Source organism: Helobdella robusta (genome assembly GCF_000326865.2).
Source record: "Helobdella robusta unplaced genomic scaffold HELROscaffold_72, whole genome shotgun sequence".
Taxonomy (NCBI): Eukaryota; Metazoa; Annelida; class Clitellata; order Rhynchobdellida; family Glossiphoniidae; genus Helobdella; species Helobdella robusta.
The window spans coordinates 140,361-162,137 of NW_008705409.1; the positions used below are offsets into that span (position 1 = coordinate 140,361).

The following is a 21,777-nucleotide window of genomic DNA, read 5'->3' on the forward strand; positions in this document are numbered from 1 at the left end:
TATAATCATCAGACAAAAAGAGAGATCCAGCCAATGCATAACTCTGACAGTATTGGCAGGCGAACCTATTTTTCCACGTTATTAAAGTTCTGAAAATGTTGTGTCAGGTTCACCAAACTGCAAAAACACAACGAACAACCGTCCCCACAACAAACAGTGATGCATGGTGTCCTTTGACATTATCCATTGACAAGCAGCACCTATCGCAACTACTTTCTGACTTTTTATATCTTAACATCAATTTAAATGTAAACTTGTTTTTCTATTTATAAATATTGGTGCAAATTTTATGGTGGCCCAACAAGTCATATCTTTTTGGTCTCCTAGCTTTTTTGTTGAATAAACTCATTATTGAATTGAATTGAATCTTAACATCAATGAATGAATTCACAAACCTCAACTGCTTGTAATCTTTCATCTCGTCTACAATAGACCTACTACCTGTCCTCACCTCTTTTGCTTAAAATTTAGAACAGATCTTAAAACTCATCTTTTTTGAGACACTAGGTCACTTTGAAAAACCCCAATATAAGCACTTACAAAAATTAATAATTATATATATATACATGTGTGTGTGTGTATGTGTGTGTGTGTGTGAGTGTGTGTGTGTGTGTGAGTGTGTGTGTGAGTGTGTGTGTGTGTACACATATATAATATTAAGCTACACAACGGTGGCTTTGTTATCACCAAATTTAATCATCACCGTGGTTGTCTGCTGAATCGAATCAACCTATAAATTTGTTCATCGCCTAATCCGATGATCACCATCATCACATTTCATCATCACCGTTACTGTCGTAATTATTATCATACTTCAATTTTCTCTATAGTCATCATAATAATAATAATAATAATTATTATTGTTATTATTATTATCATCATCTTTACAATTGCCGTTATCATATCTAGCTCTATCATCATCATCATCCTCATCATCATCATCATCACCACCACCATCATCATCATCATCTTCAACATAACTATGACCACCACCACCCATAGTTACTGTCATAATCATAATCTTCATTATCATAAACTCCTTAAGGTTTTTCATCATCATCATCATCATCGTTCTTTTTTATAACTACCTATTTTATATTCAATATTGAAACTGGAGATAGTAATACTACCCGGTATTTTAATTCCGGGCAGCTTATCTTGGAGGGAGCATATGGTTCACCCCTTTACGTCTCAGCAACTGTTAGAGTATTTTTTATCTGTTGAGTTCGTTCAGTTTTGACATCCCGTCTTAATAATTCTGTCTGAACTGTTTAAAACAATAACTTTTTTCTACCATTGCTTCTGTGACCACACACTCATTCAGAACATTTTCTCTCAGTTAATTTGGTGATTGTAAAGCTCTAATGGGCTTCTGGTTTTGAATAAAATGTTTTTTTAGGATTGGAATTTGTTTAGCCTAAAAATAAAATTCAGAAGCGGGCTGTTTGATTGGTAAATGCAAAAAGTGAGCAGTTATTGAAGAGCAAGTTTGATTTGCCATCGTACAAACATTTATTACGATTACCATAAATCAATCAGCAGCCAATCACATCAGGTTTCTATAAATAATCGGCCACAGTCGTTTATTAAGCCCGTCCTTCAAATACATTTTCAGACTTTCAACTATTTCACTCCTTGATTTATTTTTTGTTTCTCGAATGGGATGCAAATTTCTGCGCCCGTTCTAGCTTTTATTATTATCATGGATGAGAATTAATTACATCCATCAGAAAATCATAACGAGGTGTACCAACATTCCAACAGCATTTTATAACAATTTTATATCCAATTCTACCTGAGAAATATAACTCAAAGAACTTCAATTATAATCTCTTTCAAACTGACCGGTTTAAAAAACTGAAAAAATGAAACATTTTTATAAATTGACATGAAAAACAAAATGAATACAAATTCGCAAAATTTTTTTTATTATTTTTTTTTCATTTAAACGAAAATGTGCTCATTTATATTTAATTACAAAACCACTCAACCAAATGCATCACACAGATATAAATAAATATATAGGAAGTATATATATTTGTGTGTGTCTGTAAGTGTTTTTATTTGTGTGTGTGTCTGTGTATGTGTCTGTATGTGTGTGTTTTCGTATATTATGTTTGTGTGTGTGTTTGTTTGTGTGTGTGTTCGTGTTTGTGTGTGTGTTTGTGTGCACGTGTGCGTGTGTGACTGTAACTGAGAGGAAGTTAGAAGGAAGACTGAGTGATATTAAATCAGATGGGGAAAAAAAAGGAAAAATAAATCAAAAAATGCGAAGAAATGGAAGAAAGGAGCAAAAAGAAGAAGTAGTGAAAGAAAGATAGAGAGAGAAAAAGAAAGAGAGAGAAAAAGAGAGAGAGAAAGAGAGAGAACGAAAGAAAAGTAACTGAAAAAAAACTAAATTGAATAAATAAACGGATGACAACAAAAAAAAAGATTTATATCTATATATATATATATATATATATATATATAAGGGATAGAGAGAAAGAAAGAAAGAGAGAGAGAGAGAGAGAAGGTGGACTTCCGTGGTGTGTATAGTATTTTTTGATATTTATAGTAGGCAGACCTCTTAAGAATATTTCATCCCAGTCTATGTGCAATCTTGAAGGTGTATACAAATTTTCGAAGAAAAAAATTACTACCTATATCATTGTTCTCTTTTTAAAAAATTTATTTAAAAAAAAACTGCCCCAAAAAATTTCAATCGATAAACTGTCTTATGATCATGACAAAAAAATTTTGTTTTGTTTCTCATAATGTAAAATCGTTTTGCATATGTAAAATGTATTTATTAATATTTATCCATATGATCGTTTAAAAAATATACTAAAAGTTAGAGATTAGTGAACCGTTGACATTTAAATAGTTATTAATTTTAAAAAAATAAAAACCCGACAAAATATAACTGCACTCATGGGGTTTAAATTAAAAAAAAATAAAATAAAATAATTTTACATTTTTATCAAGGTTTAATGGAGGTAGAAATTGAAAAAAAAAATTTAAACGCTCAGAGTTATAAAATTATGCACTAGTAATATTGAAATGCGATGTTTTCAAAATAAAATACATTTTTTTATGTCAATGTTTTCACATTCGTTTTTGGTAGTGCCAATGTGTTATTTGCAATCAAATTTTAATCAAAATTTATGCGGAAAACAATCATAATCGATACTGCATTGATTGGCTACCGGCAGAAATGAAATTTCAAATCTAATATTGTTTGTGGTTGATTCAAAGCTGCACGTCGCCTGCTTGTTTGTTTGATGTTTCTTGCATGTTGCCTATATGTATATCGTACGATGCCTAACATCGCATCTGACGGAACAAACAAACAACCAAACAAGTTGTTGAATAATTTTGATTGCTTGAAGTACATTGTAGTGTTTGACATTGTAGAGTGCATATATATAAGAAAAAATTAAAAAAAAAAGTAGATGGGCTTAAGAAAGATAAAAAGTGATAGTGAGAAAGAGAGAGAGAGAAAGAGGGTGGGAGAAGATGGAAAGAGGGAGATTATGAGTGGCCATAAAACTATCATTTATTTCTTGGCGGTCGTTTAATATCTCTTTATGGGCCTGGCAGGGAATTTTATTTTTTACGTTCTTTTACTACGGTGCGATATGCGCTGAAGTTGTTCTACAATTTATCATCATCATACTCGCTCTTGTAGTTCCAGAATGTTTGCATTTCAATCTCAATGTTTGAAGAATTTTTTGGATATATAAAATTAATACACACACACACAGACATCGTACATACAGACACACACACGCACGCACACAAACAAACACACACATACATACATGTGTGTGTGTAAATATGTGTATGCGTGTATACATTTTGTATTCATGAGAAGTAGACAGCACACACACGTGTATTTAATATTTAAAGGAAACCGCAGACGGCATGGCGGTATGTTGTTAAACAAAAGTTGTCTCAGACGTATCGCGCAAATTGTTAGCGGTAGTGCGTACTACAGACGCAATACCCTACCCAGGTCCGTATGCGTCTGCTCTCTGCATTTGTGTGTCGTTGTTTTTGCGTGTATGTACGCTGTAGCATTATGTTGTTACGACAGTTTCTCTTAGCTCTTTTAGGTAAGCAGAACACACGTAGCCACGCATTGACAGATAGATAACAGAGTGTGTTTGTGTTTGAGTATATGAAATACATGCAGTCGTATTGAAAAAAATTTAATTTATGAAATATTTCAAGCAAAACAAGAGAAATTTAATATTTTCTGTTGAAATTTAAAACAAAAGTTTTTCTACTATTTATATTTATATAACAAAAACCAAATTTAGCAAGAAGAACACTCGGTGATGAATCCGTCAAAGTCTGGAACTCATTACTGTCTGATTTGAAGGATGTTACCGGTATCAACCGTGATGTTTCCAGGAGCCGATTAAAGCACCATTTTTAACTCGGTAGGGCGCACATAAAGCTTTTTCAATGCAATACAATACTGGAGCAAGTGAAGAGAGATGAACAATAGACCTGTTTGGTGTGTCTTCAACCTAGCACCTGAGTGAGTGTTGTTTTGTGTGACAGCGATGCTGGCTAATTTTAGAGGAAAAATTTTGTCACAGTTTGAAATATTTCAAAAAATTAACAAGACAGAGAGGTAGAAAGAATTACATATTCAATAGAATCGCCAGTACTTACTTACCAAATGAACTTTGTGTGTGTGTGTGGTGTGTGTGTGTGTGTGTGTGTGGACCCGGTGTTTGTTAGTTTGAAGATTCCAATCTTTTTTTTACAACGCAGAACGCAAAGGGGATGCCATCTTGGCAAATCGAATAAGGAAAATTTCCACTTTTGCTTTGGTAGGTTGATGTTAGTGGTGGTGGTGATGATGAGGAGGATGTTTATGATGATGTTGGTGATGTTATTGATGAAGATGTTGTTGTTGATGATGATGATATTGTGATGATGATGAAGATGATGTTTTTAAAGACGATGTCTATGATGTTATTGATGAAGATGTTGTTGATGATAATGTTGATGATGATTATGAGATGATGATGAGATGAGATAATGATGCTAATGTTGATGATGATGACACAATTTTTTTGTTTTTTTATGTTTTGCCACCAAATCTCACTCAGTTGTTTGCCTGTATTCAAATAATTTTATTCCACTCAAGTTTGCTTTTAAAACATTTTTACGCCTGTAGAGCTAGCTTAATTTTGATGTCAAACTTGAAATATTGAATGAAACGGGGGGCACTTGAAGCAATGAAATCTTTCCTTTCCTTCATGTTTGTTTGATGTGCGAGTATTGAGATGTTCGTATGTGAACTGTGCAACTGTTGTTATGTTGGTCACCATTAAAAATTCTTAGCTAAAATGCATTAATTAAACTTACATTTTATTCCATTAAACCTGGAACCCTGTCATGTGAATATCATTAATAATTGTATCATTAATATTAAAAAACTAAAAAATATTAACAATAAAATACTTCGTGAATAAACTTCAATAATGACATTTAGAAGAGGCGAACAGAGGCTACAAGTCTAATCACAGAAGTTTGTAGTAATTAATCTTTTGAAATCACCTTTCAATGGCCGAGTCCATTCTTCAAAGGTTATAAATCACGTCTTCCGTGGAGGTCGGTGAGAATATGAGCGCATACAAACGCATTCTCGACAAGCAAAACACTGCCAGAAACAAAGCGCTATAACATTTTAACGCATACGCTCTTGGCACGTACAAACAAGCAGGCGTACAATTTTTTTTTCATGTACCTACTTTAATGTAGAGAAATATATTAGATAAACAGTGTGTGGAAACATAAATGTGTGTGTGTGTGTGTGTAAATTTGTTTCTTAGGAACGTAAAAAGGCATCTGAAACTTTAAATAATTCACGGGGAGTAAGTATTGAAAAATTGCAGCGTGTATATTATCAAACAAAAATTTTCAGAGCATCAAATTGCATGAACAAGTTTATTACTACACCTCTTCTGTTTCATACGAATTTATTTATTTATTCATTAAAAAGACACATGCATACCTAGACACACATATACACACATATTTTTTGCGCACATCCAATTTTGTTGGCTGGCTGAGATCTTTGCCCAATACGTCGGTGGGTACCAGATTGGACGACGAAACGGTCAGGACAGCCATTGGCTTCCGTGTGGGGCTGGCCGTTCAGAGTCGATACACATGCAAGTGCAGCGCGGAGGCGGATGAACTCGGCCATCATGGTCTTGTTTGTCGTTTGGGTGGAGGTCGCCAGCAGCGACATTCAGCCATAAACGATTTTGTGTGCCGGCTTTTTTCCAAGGCCTCTATTCCGGTTTTAAAGGAACCGTCGGGCATTGCGGCGCACGACGGTAAGCGCCCTGACGGGTGTACCTTGATTCCTTGGAGAGCCGGCAGGTGCTTGGCATGGGACGTTACCGTTCCGGGCACCTTTGCTGAGCTCTTCGTGCAGCTTACTAGCAAAGAAAGCGGTTTGGCTGCAACCAGGGCATCTGACGAGAAGATCAAGAAGTATGACGGAGCTCTCCCCTCGATGGAGTTTTTACCGATTTGTATCGAGGTCCTCGGCCCCATGGACCGTAACACCTCCGGGTTTTTCAATCGGATTTGTAAAAATATCAGTATTAGGTCAGGCGATAGTAGGAAATATTTTTTCGCTATGAATAATATCTTGTGCATTCTGCAGCGGTTTTTGCGCGTCTGAGTGACGTTATAGCAAATAAAATCAAATTTAGTCAGACGCTTGGCTTTTGGTGTCATTCGTCAATGATTTGGTTTTAACATATACAACTACTCACACACATACACATCTACAAACACACATACGCACAAACACATACACATCTACTCACACACACTTACAACTACTCATACATACACACACACACACACACACACACACACACACAAACAAACATCTACAAATAAACACTAGCATAGACGGAGCACAAGTCTGCTACTGTTTGCATCGTTTCCTAAATACCGCGCCAAATCATTTCGTATATCTCTTCGGTCGTTGTTTTGTTAAAAAAAGTGAATGAAGTGATGCAAAAATGGCCCGTGGAACATATGTTAGAGTTTATTCCATAGTTCCTTCATTAAATGCCATAAGTTTATTCAATTGTAAAACATGAATTGAATTTAAAAAACTGGAGTGAATTTTATGCCGGCCTATGTCCATGCTTATGAAGAGTATTTTGTTGATAATTCAATTACAAGCGAAGCAGCGGATCGACGTATGAGGGCCACTCATCATTTATTCATTCATCGTCAAAAATCTGGCATTCCACAGTACCATACCTGACAGAAAATTGAATTTTTATAACTCAATAAACGTGCGTGAGTATGAAAGGAAGTTTGCGCCTGTGTGTGTGTGTACGTGTGTGTGTGTACGTGTTTGTCTGTTTTTTATATCTAAAAATAGAAAAATTCTTAGGTTGAAGCTGTGTGGGAGTTTATTCATTGTGGCCAATTTTTTCAACAAATGTATGTATGTATTTTGGTATATATAGATGTATATATAGATGTATGTATATATATATATATATATATATATATATATATATATATATGTTGGTAATATATATATGTGTGTGCAGAGTCTAATCATTTCTCCGATAATTATGATGATAAGTGGAGTGAAATTTCCATAGTTGGAAAAATTTGTTCATTGCTACAACTTCTCATTATTGCAACAACTCATTGTGCTTGATGCATTAAATAAAACTACGGTTCCAAAAATGTAAATAAAGGACTTGAAACACAAAAACATTTAAAATAAAACTCCACAATAACAATTTCTTTTTAGGTACAACTCCATTTGTTTCCGAAGCAAGGAGAACTGCGTCACATAATAATTTGTCGTACCTTTCCATAAAGACAATTACTTAGAACATCACTCTTTATTTTACATAGAACTGCTACATAATGTGCGCCTATGAAATTATTATATTTTAAATGATATTTTTCTAGCGGCGAGCAATTAACACCGCTGCATCAGGAGTCTAATGACATTCGAGCACGTCTGAGAAACATTTCCACTCTTTCTCCATCTACCCACCTGCTTCTCTGCAAACACGAAATACAAGGTCTAATGGAGTCTACATGCATCAACATTGCTAAACTAATTAAACATTCTAAAGCATTGTCAAAGTTTTATAAAATTGTCGACAGTTGAAAACGTCTGTATGCTGTTAGAAGGACATGTAGCAAAAACGACTGAATGTTGTTTGACAGTCTAAAAACTAATTTGACACTCGTCCACCATGAAATGTGCATACACGAACATACGCACACATATGGATACACATACATACATAAAAAAAATAAACAAACAATTATGCACACATGAATGCATGTATAATTACAACCTACATTAGTATTAATCAGTAAATTGGAAAAATGGTTTAGTCTTTCAAAGAAGTTACATTATTTTAAAGTTAATCATTTAAATTCATTTGTATCCAACTCTTCTGTTTCTTCTAATTTGAGAACATCGACGTTTCAAAGTGTTAGTCCACTTTTTACTTGATGTTTGACTGTTCAGTGTCATTCATCATGTTTTGGCTTTAACATACATACAAGCATACAAGCATACATAATAAATATACACGTACACGCACACATAAAAAAAACAAATATGCATATACAAATGAATAATTAGGTGAATTACACAAGACTAATGATTGGGTCGTATGTCAGGGAAGAAAATATAACTCTGCCTCCACCAACCACAGCTTGCACAACTCAACATCGCCAACGAGTATTTCCTTTCTTTGTATATGTTTGTATAAACGTATAGTACGCATGTATTTGTATTTTTTAAACAACTGTTCTTATAATAGGTTTTGTATCATTTGTATACTACGTGTATATGTAGCTTTAATACGTATGTTTGTGTGCGTGTGTGTGTATTGTATTTATGTGTAACGTTATTATGGTGGATTTATTTTTACAATATAATTTCTCACTGTTGCCACTGGCACGATTACGATGCAATGTCAACATTCGAACTGCAGTTTTCAAGGAAAGAATTTTTTTTTTTATTTTAATTTTCAAAAGATTTTTCGACAAAAAAATCTTTTTTACATTTGTTGGATTCACTGATCACAAACCTATTTAGATCTTCTTATAAGTATTCACATATAAATTATGAATTATGAAACATACATACATATATGTACACACACACACAAACACACGCACACACAAACACACACACACGCACATACATTGTACGTGCATAACTGCATATTTACGGGGAACTCTTGGCAACATGTCAAGGTATTAATGAATAATACACACACAATCACATGGGTTGAATCGTTATGCGAAAGCTGACTACCGAGAATGAAAGAGACCGAAATATCATCTCAATGAAAGTCACCGAAATTTTGAAAGAGTTTGGAGTTTTTGGAATGTTTAACACTTTTTCATAGCAGAAATGTGCCGGAATTTTTTGTTTGATTTGTTTAAATATAATTTTATGTTTTGAAATAATTTTATGTTTTGAAATAATTTTATGTTTTGACATAGTTATAAATGTATAATATGGCATGTAGGCACTTAAGCACCCAAACAAAAACTCACTGGACAGAAACAGAGTTCTACGAAAATTATTCATCAATACAAGCTTACTCACAGACTCATACAAAATACTAGCATACTACCTATTTTTGTATTTGAAAAATATAAAAACATAAAAAACTAAAAACATACAAGCGCACAAACATACAAACATACAAACGCACAAACATACAAACATTAGCAGGCACTCTCGAGCAAACGGTATTGCCATTATTTCGGATCAGCCGGGAGAGACGGGGAAATTAATAAAAGTTCTTTCATATTAAACCTGGATGTAACCGCGAGTCGAAAGTTTAATTGCATGCTCTTCTCCGCTGTACGCACGTCATGCAATGAAATAATTATTACATGTTAATTCATCGCATCATGATTTAAGAACGGATTAATGCTGGCTCGGAACAATCTGGTCAACAATCTACCATTCAATAACAAAACTTATTGTTCCTTAGCATTGTGCCATTCAAATATTTACTGATCTCATGAACATCTTCCCGAACTTTTGACATATAGATAAATATCTTTTATAAACCATCGTTTGTTTGATTATCTATTTGAAAACAATTTAGTAGCGATACATTTGCGGATATTTACTTGATTACTTATTGTTAATATCATGTTAATCAATCACAAACACAGACTATCTCTTTTCTCAAACACACACACACAACACACACACAACACACACTTGTCTTCAGTTTTTCAAGTGCAAAACTGATTTTAACGTTATAGAGTTGCTTCGAAACAATATACAACAAACTATAACGTATAGTGTCATGGAAAATATTTTCAACCATAGATGCATTTACTGCTTAAATTTAAAAGCATCAAACTTCAATTGAAAAGTTTATTACAACCGAGTGATTTTTATGAATATATTCCAATTTAATTAATATTTTCTTCATTTTTAAATTTTTCAATTTATTTACTGATTCAAACACAAAATGAATGGAAAAATTTTTACAGGCAAACAAGTCATAGCGGAAGAAATTGACCTTATTAAAGATCTCAAATTGTTTCATTCCAATTATTTTTTCAAGACAAACATCATTGTTACGCCCATCTACATTTATATTCTACACGACCAATAACCAAAACTTTCAACCCCATTAATTTCTAACAAACAAAATTAATTCCAGCCACCCTAAATTCCACCCCACCATAAATTCCACCCCACCATAAATTCCACCCCCCCATAAATCCCACCACCCACCCACTTACCAACGCAAGTTCTCAAAATGGACAGAGGCATGACAAACATGGCAGACATCATGTCGCTGAGGGCCAAAGATACCAAAAAGCAGTTGAACATGCTCTGCAGCTTCCGTTTATAATAGACGGCTAGGACGACGAGAACGTTTCCCCAGATGGCAGCCATGGCCAGGCAGGAGAGGAAAATGAAACCTGGCCAGTTGAAGTCCACGTGTGAAAATGTGAAGCCGATGGTGGTCGTTGTGAGGCTGCTGTCGTTGTAGTAGTTGATGTGGTGGTTGCTACTGCTGCTGATGTTGATATCCATGTAGTTGATGATGCTGTTGTTGATGTGGTTGTAGATGTCGTCCAAGTTTTTGTAATCATTGATGGATTTGTATTTGTAGATGTCTCTGTTGAAATTGTTGTCGAAGTTTACTGTGGTGGCGTATAAGAGAAGAGAGAAGGAAGATGATGATGGCGATGAAGATGATGTCGTTGGTGATGATGGCGTGCAGATCTCAACTGATGAAGTTGAGGATGGTGTTCGCGATATCATGGTTATAGAAGGATGTCCGGTTAACATATGCAACATTTAAAACCCTGAAGACATTTTTATAGCGCTGACAACGTTACGAATGTTCGATCATGTGCCGGTTTGTAAATACTTTGTTGCATCTGGAAATTTATCTGGACTGCTTTTCTGAAAATTTTCTGATTTTTTTTTTTTGCCTGTTATTAACTAATAAAATTGTTATTTTAGAGCGTTTCAGGTAACAGTTTTTTGATGAATTTTTCATGAAACTTTAAAACTTGAAATGATTAAGCACGGCAAGTATGTATATATACAAACAAATAGAAAACTTTATTTCTGAATAAAAGTCAATCTCTTTTTTTAAATTTTAAAGTTACATATAATCTTTATGAACAATCATAAAAATGTCTAAATATAAAAATCTAATTTGCTTCCTGCCTAAAATTTCCAAGAATCTTGAAAATTATTTAATATAAAACATTTTTTTATAGCAAATTAAAGAGTTAGTTGAATTTAATTGGTCAGAAAATACGGATTCAACGGCGTCAACCCGAAGGGCGAAAATTTATTTTTAATAATCTTCTCAATTATTTCTAAGTGGTTGAAGTTAAATTTAAAATTTTCACTACTCACACTAGAAGTTTTGAAAACTGGATTAAGTGAACGAGAACATTCTAATGTAATTCACCACAGATGGTTTCCAATAAACGAACTAATTCGCCAACACGCGCGATTAGATGAAGTTAATAAGCTTGCGATGGTGAGGCCGCCAGCTGTGGTGAATGCAGCCATTTCTTCAAGGGGGATCATAAATCAGACGACGTCGAGGCGGTCAGTTGATTGATTTATTTTTATTCCTCTTTCTTTTGTTTATCTCTTTCAAACGGGCGTCATCAGAGATATATTGACCAGTAATGACGATGGTGACGAAGATGATGATGATGGTTGGGATGCAGGAGGTAAGGATAGATAGATAGGAAGGTGGGTGGTTAGATGAAACACCACAGTAACGACTTATCTTCAACTAGGACGACGATTTGGGGTAAAATTTTGAAAACAGGGTTTCTTGTCAATTTATGATTTGTTGTTTAATTACAGAATGAATATACATTAAAATTATTTTTTTTATACAATCTGTTGAAATATAATTTTTATTGGGATAAAAATATGATGTGGATGAACGAGTTAGGTTGATGAGGAATTAATTCTTTCATCAGTCTTCACCCTGGAGCAAAATAAAACAATTCAGTTCTTCCATTCCAACCCATCGTCAGATACAATCAAAACTCTAATTCTCTCTCTTGATTTTTAATTACGCTACAATCAACTATATACAGATATATTATTATGTTGTTAGGATATTAATTGCATAATAATATTCACTTAATATTCAAACACACGAGGTTCATGTCTCGATCCTATACAACCAACAGTTGAATAAGCACAACAAAAACAAATATTAAAATGATTTCTATTTATTGAATTTCTTATACTTTAGTAAGAAAAAATTTATGAAGAATTAAGGCCAAAATTATAGCCATGTATTTTGGTTATAATATAATTAAATAACGTTTTTAGTGTAAAATAACAAATAAAAATTAACGTTGTTATTATAAAATGATATTCATTTTTATATTGAAATTATATTGTTACATTTAATTTATACTTCATTAAATAAATTTGATTTTAATTCTTCCATAGATGAAACTACTGACCGACCGACCGACCGACACAAAACGTGCTCTATATTTAATCCAGACGAATATGAACGCAAACCACACCAATACTTTATATATATATATATACATATAATATGTATATATATATAAATCTGTATACAACTTTGTGAATATAAAAGTGTGTGTGTTTGTATGTGCATATGTAGACTGATGCAGAGAATTTCGAATGCGATATAACAGACGAAGTTGAGAAGAACATGATTTAGACAGCATTTTTATATGATTATTGAAGCCAACTTTAAAAACATCGAGCCAAGCACACCTTTCATAGATTCACATTGCCATATAGACCTCATGTCAAAAAGAATCGAAAATTTTACAATTTTTCCTGACTTTCTGAAAACAAATCAAGGAACATTTGCCCAAAATTATGCGGTTTGTGTGGTGGTGTTCTCTTATCCTAAGGATTGGTCGAGTCCAAATTTTGCTGATGACGTATTGGAGCCTCTGCTAAAATTAGGCAACATGTGGCCAATAATTGGCTGTCATCCGAGAGACGCATTTTCATTTAACAAATTCAAAAGTCAGAAATTGCAAAACTTGCTATCGGGCAAGAGAATTAAAGCAGTAGGCAAGATGGGCCTCGATTACTCACTATTATGCTTTCGAAATAGCAAGTAAAGACAAATAGAAGCCTTCAGTAGGCAAATTGACATAGCGATGATGAACAACCTGCCGATGGTGATACACAGTCGAGATGCAGAAGAAGATACGATCAATGTCATGAAAAAAGCGTGCTGTCAGCCATCGAAAATTTATAGACACTGCTTTACTGGAACGGCTGAAAAAGCCAAAAATTGACTGAAAATTTTCCCAAACAGCTACATCGGCCTTACACCGGCTGTCACTAATTTTTTAAAATACCCGACTTTGAAAAATGTTATGAAAGAAATTCCGTTGAACAAACTCTTAATAGAAACCGACGCTCCATATTATGTTCTTTAGATGGTAAGTTTTTTGAAGCCATAAATAACTATTTTTCAATTACATATTTTTAGTGTCTGAATCTTTTTAAATGACTTTATTTGAGTGTTTGGTTCTACTTAGCATCAGTTTGGTGATAGTAAATTTTTTAAAACGGATTCTGGAAGTTAAGTTGGTGAGATGTGCGGGTGGCAGTGGAAACAATTCAATAAAAATTAGTGAAATTATTTTTCTAATTTGTAACATTTCATACTGCGATGTATCAACTTTAAAAACAAAACCTATGCCGCCCATTGAAGATAACGATACCCACCAACAAGCAGTTCATTTTAACGTGAAAATTTTGACGTTTTGTTGACAGATGAATTTTTTTTTTAAATAGTTTTTTTTTGTGGAAACTTCTACGATTTTGAGTTATTTGATTTATTTATTAATAATTTAAACAGATAAAAAAATGATGATGATGATGATTTTGAAAATAAAGACACACATAAGATTACGTATTCATTTAATTGCATGACAAAACATATCATAGAGAAATGACAATGATTTACTGGAATTGCTACTGAGCCACTAGCTGTTGATCATTCACTGACCACCAACCAGTCAACAGACAAACAAACATGAACGAATGTACATCAACTTTTGCATAGGATGGTGTATTCACTCTTCACGATGAAGCTACCAAACAAGTGAATGCCAAGCGGGAACAAGCAAAAATTTAAACCCACAACAATACGTACAAGCATACAAAAAACATACAAGCGCAAACAAACAAACAATCACAAAGACATAACCATTCAAACACAGACATAAAAACACAAAAAATTACTCACAAACAGTCGGGCAGCATCATAAGTTAAAACGAAATAAAAGAAACCCAATGGAATACAATAGAACATCAATCTAATGAAGCAACCGACCAACAGTTCATGCTTTGCAGCTTTGTTTGTTAGTTGGTTTGTTTGTTGGTTGGCTGGTTGGTTGTTTGGCTGGCTGGCTGGTTGGTTGGCTGGCTGGTTAGTTGTTGGTTGGTTGGTTGGTTAGTTGGCTGGTTGGTTGGTTTGTCGGTTGGTGGATCGTTAAATTTGATTAATTTAATAAGATTAAACAATCTTTATAATTGTGCTAATGTTAATTCAATATACAATGAAAAATTAATGATGGAATAGTTGTAATAAAAAATAAATTGCACGATCTCATGATGATGCAGGGAATGCGTGACTCGAACAATCTCATCCGCTGACATGGCAAGTCAAATTACAAGAACCAAATTATATTAATGTGTCATGGTGGTTGTGTCATGAAAATCTGCAATCATGTGTGCGTGTATGTGAGTGTGTATGTGTGTGTGGTGTGTATGTACGGTGTGTGGTGTGTATGTGCGATGTGTGTGTGTGTGTGTGTGTATGTGCGGTGTGTGTGTGTGTGTGTCTGTGTGTTTCACGGGTATATTCATGGAAAAGTTTGTTATCAAAGCAAACATTATGTAAACTTTCTTTCAGACAAAATTTAGTTAAGGCATTGGCAAAAATAGAATTTTTATTTTTTCGTATCTTCAATAAACTATATATCAAGATAAAACTTCATCTCAAGAAACTTAAATTATAGGTCCAGCTATCTATATTCCGTAAGCTCAATGATTTTTGATATATAAGCACAACCGCTTCAGACGCAAACATGTTTAAACATTAATTGGAATGCCAATAGTATAGAAACACTGAAATTTACTAACCCAAGAAATGAGTCACTCCTCGATCCACAACCGTTACAAGACGTGCCGGGCTTATGCATCACTAAAATCACAAACGTAAGATTCTACAGAAATGACAAATATTCCAAAGGTAACAAAAATATAAACAATTCATTTGAAATTAATTATATTGTTTAACAGCCAGATAATTATAGCGAGCTGTATCTAGTTAAAGTCATTTATTCTTAAAAATTCTATCAGTCAACTTCCTTAACTTCTTTTTCCTTGCTTGTGGATTATTATAGATGGAATGATGTGATACGACGTTGTAACAAACAAAACAGCAATAATTAACATAGAACAATAAAAATATTTACTAGAATTTTGATAAACCTTATTTGTAAAAATTTAAAAATCAAAAAATGATTGGCAACAGATCATCAAGTTTTTATAGAAGTGTTGAATTAAGCTGCATGCCACAATAATATATACGTGTCTCTGATAGTCAAAACCACGCAAAAATATAAAACATTCGTTGCCCCTCAATCTAACAACATATTTGTTGAGTTATACGCTATTCATGATATGAAGTAACATGACCCCATCATGAAACTTCAACATGCATTGAAGCAACAAGATATAACTTGCGATTCAGAATAACCAACCAACAGTTATTGTTAACATAAAATATGAACAACGACACCACATGCAAACCTGTCTATCCAACAACTATAAATAAATTTCATATAACGTTAATTAATGTAAGAATACAAAATATAAATAAAAATAAATAAAATTATAAACTTTAAAAAATAATAGAAAAAATATTAGAAAAAAAATAAAACATTTGAAACGCATGTTGACCCCGACAATGTAAACACGTACAATAACATCATTACTGATTAAGACTGTGAAGACACAAAAGAGTTTGATAACTGGAGCATCAACTTAATGCAGAATAACAACTAACAACGACAAAGAAGCCACACAAAACAATGGACAACACACACGAAACAATGAACCCACTGACTGAGATGAGATTGTGCCAGGATGAAAGATGAACAAAGAAAGGACATCAGTAGCTAATCAGCTTCAATGCTCATCAATTCCTTTCTGCTGCACGTTTCCATTGTGCTCGCTTGATAAACTAAAACAATCTAACAAGCCCAACAACAAAACGAACAAAAACTAAAACAACTACACTGACAAAAAGACACACACACTCACACAAACAAACACACAAACGCAAACAAACACACACACAGACACGCATACACACACACACACACACAAACAAAGAAACATACACCACTTGAGTTCATCAGTTGAGTTCATCAGTCGAGTTCATCAGTTGTGTTCACTAGTTGTGTTCGCAAGTTGAATTGAATTAGACGTATATATATATATATTACAATAACAGACAATGCGTCCTTCTCTGTCAACTTGAACAACTTATATCATTATAATGATATAGATACGAGGAGCAATGATAAGCAGACAAACCACGTGCCAAACAACGAAAGAACTGATTATTGAATGATATGAATGAAGGACTCAGCTAATCCCATTTCCATCCCAGGTTATTAGGTTCATCATTCGACCTCATTCAGCTTCATCTAATGGTTTTTCTATTATATTTTTGACAAAATATTCATTATTAAAAGAATTTTTTATAACAGATGAAGAATTTTTGAAAAAAGTGAAAGAAAGAACCAAAAACATAAAATTATGTGTAGGATAAAAATGTTGCTTCAGAAGATAAGACGTATTAATAGCAATATCAATAACGGAAAAAATGCGATAAAAAGGAAAGAATAATTTCAGAACAGAAAAGTATTTTAAATAAAATTCAACGTCACACGAGGAACAACGCATAAGACAACCTGTAACAACGACATGTGACACGAGACTATAAAACTCATTTAACAACATTACGCAACATAAAACATTGAACAAAACAACATACGCCAGCGTACACCAACATCCAATTATGATACATACAACGATATACCATACAAAAACATACATACAACAACATACACCGATATACCATTATAGCGTTTTCAGCCACGACTCATTATAAAAATTTTCAGAAAAGTTATTAAAAATGTCTTTAGAACTCTCGTAACAACGATAATTATACTTCTGATGATATTATGAAAATTAGTATGCTAAAATAAAATTTAAAAAATCTCGAATGAAATAAAATTCATTCAACTTATTTAACAAAAATGAAACAAACACCAGTCATAACTGAAATCTTCGGCCGGACGATCACACACAAATTTCACGAACATCGATGAGCACACCACACTCATTCGTTCGTTGGTTGGTTGGTTCGTTCGTTGGTTGGTTCGTTCGTTCGTTTGTTCTTTCATTTATTTATTCATTCATTCATTCATTCACTTAGCAGACCATACATATGAAAGTATATGAAAGTTGAAGATGCTGAAGTTGAAGTAAATAAGAATGACATGAGAGGGAAGGTAAATAAAAATTTAACTTAAATATTGAATAAAATACGTTGATCCAACATAAATTCCTATAATAAACAAAATTGCAAAATAAATAATGAACTGACTCCCAAGCAAATAATAAATTGAAACTGGAATGAAAAGTGCAGTCAGTCGTCGGGCTTCATAAAGCGCTGCAAACAACTAGGAAGTCCATGCATTAAATAATCCTGCAATCCTAGAGACCTCATGTCGCTCTTCGGTTCTGAGTGTGTGTGTGTGCGTGCGAGTAAGTGTGTAGGAGTTAAACAACGATGACTTCGTTCGTTTGTTCGTGTGTGTATGTGTGTGTGTGTACATGTGTTTGTATGTGTGTGTATTTGCGTGTGTGTTTGTGGGTGCTTGCATATACAAGCATTTGTGAATGTATGTTTGTGTGCACTTGAAATTAATTTTCTAGTGATTGTAGATTATCATTCATTTGCGGACGCAACTGCAAAATTTTAGATGGTAATGATGAAAACATCAAATATTTGAAGCAACTAAAGTTGTTAAAAATCTCTTGGATTCCGATAGAAGCAAGTAAATATGACCAGACAATTTAGCAAGCGTTTATGACATGTAAGATTCTTCGGCTAATAACGCTTTTGGAAACAGCAGAGTTGCCCGTGTTGATCAAGTTGCAGAAATGTGTTTGAATGTGCATCTAATGTTCATCTACTACGATGGTAAAAATAAGTTTCATTAAATTGAAATTTTCAAGTGAATTTTTTGTTTGTACACCATCGTTGAGGTCTGCGTTCCGGTCATATCAAAAGTCATTTATTACGTTAATCAAGTGCGATCATTTTGCTAGTATAATGTTTTGTGCGTGTTTACAAAACTGTTTGTGTTTATAAACTGCTGTTATTTTTTAGGTTCATGCATCTACATTGGAATATTTTGACTATTAGTGGTAGTAGTAGTAGTAGTAGTAGTAGTAGTAGTAGTAGTAGTAGTAGTAGTAGTAGTAGTAGTAGTAGTAGTAGTAGTAGTAGTAGTAGTAGTAGTAGGAGTAGTAGAACCGAGAACCTTAAATAAGCTGCCGAATAATTTGCTCGTGAAAATGTGTTTATAAACTTTGCAAATAAGTATTTTCGTGTCATTTATATTTCAAATGTTTTAACTTATAAGGAAATTATATATGTTTGCATATCATCATCTGCCCCAGCCTCACTAGTCTTTATGCTATGTCCATGTAAAAACGCTAATCTGTTACTCGAAGTTATGTTGCCTACTAATGCTTGTCTATGTATATTTAAGTATTCACATTTATCTATTGTTTTGTATTCATCTTTCTTTATGTCTTTATTCTATGTATCTATGTATTAATATGTATGTATGCATTTAAAATATCTTGTTTATGTTAGCAAACCTGTTTAAGTCTATCAACTGCGTTTATGTATTTTTATGTTTATGAAGCTACATTTGGATACCTCAACGCATACGTTCATGTTTTTTGCCTTCAATTTTGTTTATGGTTTATTTTACGCAGCCATGTTTGTTTATAGATCTATGTTTGTGGCGTGTGGCCATATTTGTTTGTATCTATGTTTTTCTGCCATGTTTGTTCATTTTTCTACGTCTGTTGGCATAAACATGTTTATTTGTTTATGCTTACTGTATGTTGATATCTTTCTTTATGTATTTACGTTTTCAATATATCTATGTCTATATTTAAGTCAGTTTCAGCAGACACGTTAGCCTGCAGAGTTTTAGGTTTTATGTTCGTCCGTGCTACCAAGCTAGTTTATTTATCTATGTTTCTTTGTACGGACATGTTTATTTTTTGTCCTAATTGTATTTTCATGTGACCATGTTCTAAATGCGCACGGTGGTTTATATCCATGTTCTTTGGTATTTATCTTTGAAGCTACGTTCGTTCATCTATCTATGTTTCTTTAAAAGGCCATGTTTGTTGAAGCGCTTTATTTGGTTTATTTGGCCGGTTGGGCATGTGTGTGTCATGTTGAACTGAGTTAAAGGATTAGCATTAAGTTACCATTCAAGATATGATTGGCCGGGGATAATGATGATGATGCTGACCATGGTTATGATGATGAGAATGGTGTTAATAGTGATGATGATGATGATGATAATAACAACAACAACGGTAATAATAATCATAATAATAGTGATGACGATTGGGATGTTGATTATTTTAGTGATGACGATGATGATGATGACGTGTCAGTGATGAAAATGATAATGATGATTATAGTGATTTTAAGGATGATGATGATGGTGATGCTGATGATGATAATGGTGGTGATGATGATGATGAACATCAGCTTGGTGATGAAAGACGGATCAGAAATGCAGCATCGTTTGGACGACGACAAGAAGATTAGATAACAAAAAAAATTTTTTTGAAGTTTGGAGGTGCATTATGAAGGTCGGTGTGATGGAAAAGGTGATGACGATAATGATGATGATAATGATGAAAATGGTGATAATGATGAAGATGATGATTTTGATGAAGATGATGATATTGATGATGATGATGATATTGATGATGATGATATTGATGATGATCAATAATTATAAAAAAAAAATTAAAAAATTGGTCATTTAAAATGGGCGGGAGATTAGAGCATGCGTTGAGATGATATTCACGACCCTGTGTATTGGAATAATGATGATGATGATGATGATGATGGATTCAGAAGATGGATGAGGCAGATGGATGATGAATGTGCAAGTATGTGCGTATGATAACCATTCATTGAATAATAATCTCCAGAGCCTTTCAGGTGCACTGCTATGCCACGTCATTCGGCTACATATTGGTGAGTAATTCATTATATTCCGGGTTGGCTTGTGGTGGATGTTCTTTGTTCAAGTGTTAATATTTAAGCAAGTGCTCTTTTGTTATTAATATTAAAGTTATTAATATTAAATATTATTATTATTATTATTGTTGTTGTTGCTGTTGTTGTTGTTGCTGTAATTGTTGCCTTTGTTATTGTTATTATTAATGATAAAAAAAATGTATGAAGTATTTCAATATAAAAAATTTAAATAGAGCAAATTAAAGCCAGACAAAACGCATTTTGTGGGGACGTCGTTCACTGGTGTGTCTGCCTTGATTGGAATGCGACGAACCTCAGGGTGTCGGGTGAAAAGTATCCGACTGCTCAAATAATTCCGATTCTGACGATTGCTGGTAAAATTTTCCTACCCCGACTGACTTCAACACATTTGGACAAATTGTAACGATTCATTTGTAAAGTTTCGTCACTTCATTACTTTCCTTCGTTTTCAAACTTTTGCGAAACTGCAGCAGAAAGTTGCAGGGCACACGCAACTCTAGTGTCAAACTCTTCCAGATTAACAGACCTATCTCAGAAAAACTTCTTCGCACGAAAAATAATCTAAAAAATCTGTACACCAAACTTATTTTTTTAAATTTCGTCAATTAAGACAAAATCAAATTATATATATAAATTGAATAAAAAAAAGTCAAAGAGTTATATAACTAGTGGATATATTATACATGTGCATGTTACTTGTTCTTATATCTATCTATGTGCTTATGTATAAGTATCCTGCGCTTGTTTAAAATATGAATGATGCTTTCCGCCACTAAAACTAAATCTGGATAACAACTCACCTCGGATTCACTTG

The 21,777-nt window shown here is 33.5% G+C and overlaps 2 protein-coding genes across 2 annotated transcripts in view; one reads left to right on the top strand and one right to left on the bottom strand.

The window, feature by feature from the left end:
* HELRODRAFT_140634 (hypothetical protein) overlaps positions 1-10,999 on the bottom strand; it is a gene marked incomplete at both ends in the record, with an annotated part of 30,315 nt that extends 19,316 nt beyond the window's left edge. The window contains one exon of the mRNA XM_009031305.1: positions 10,790-10,999. Within this exon, the coding sequence (XP_009029553.1) occupies positions 10,790-10,999 (210 nt within the window). The remainder of the gene's footprint in view (positions 1-10,789) is intronic.
* A 2,261-nt stretch (positions 11,000-13,260) lies between these two features.
* HELRODRAFT_181505 (hypothetical protein) lies at positions 13,261-17,194 on the top strand (the record flags this gene model as incomplete). The annotated part of the gene is made up of 4 exons (XM_009031306.1): positions 13,261-13,658; positions 13,863-13,977; positions 15,638-15,809; positions 17,079-17,194. 4 exons carry the CDS (start codon positions 13,261-13,263, stop codon positions 17,192-17,194), a joined length of 801 nt encoding a protein of 266 aa, XP_009029554.1.
* Positions 17,195-21,777: the final 4,583 nt, after the last annotated feature.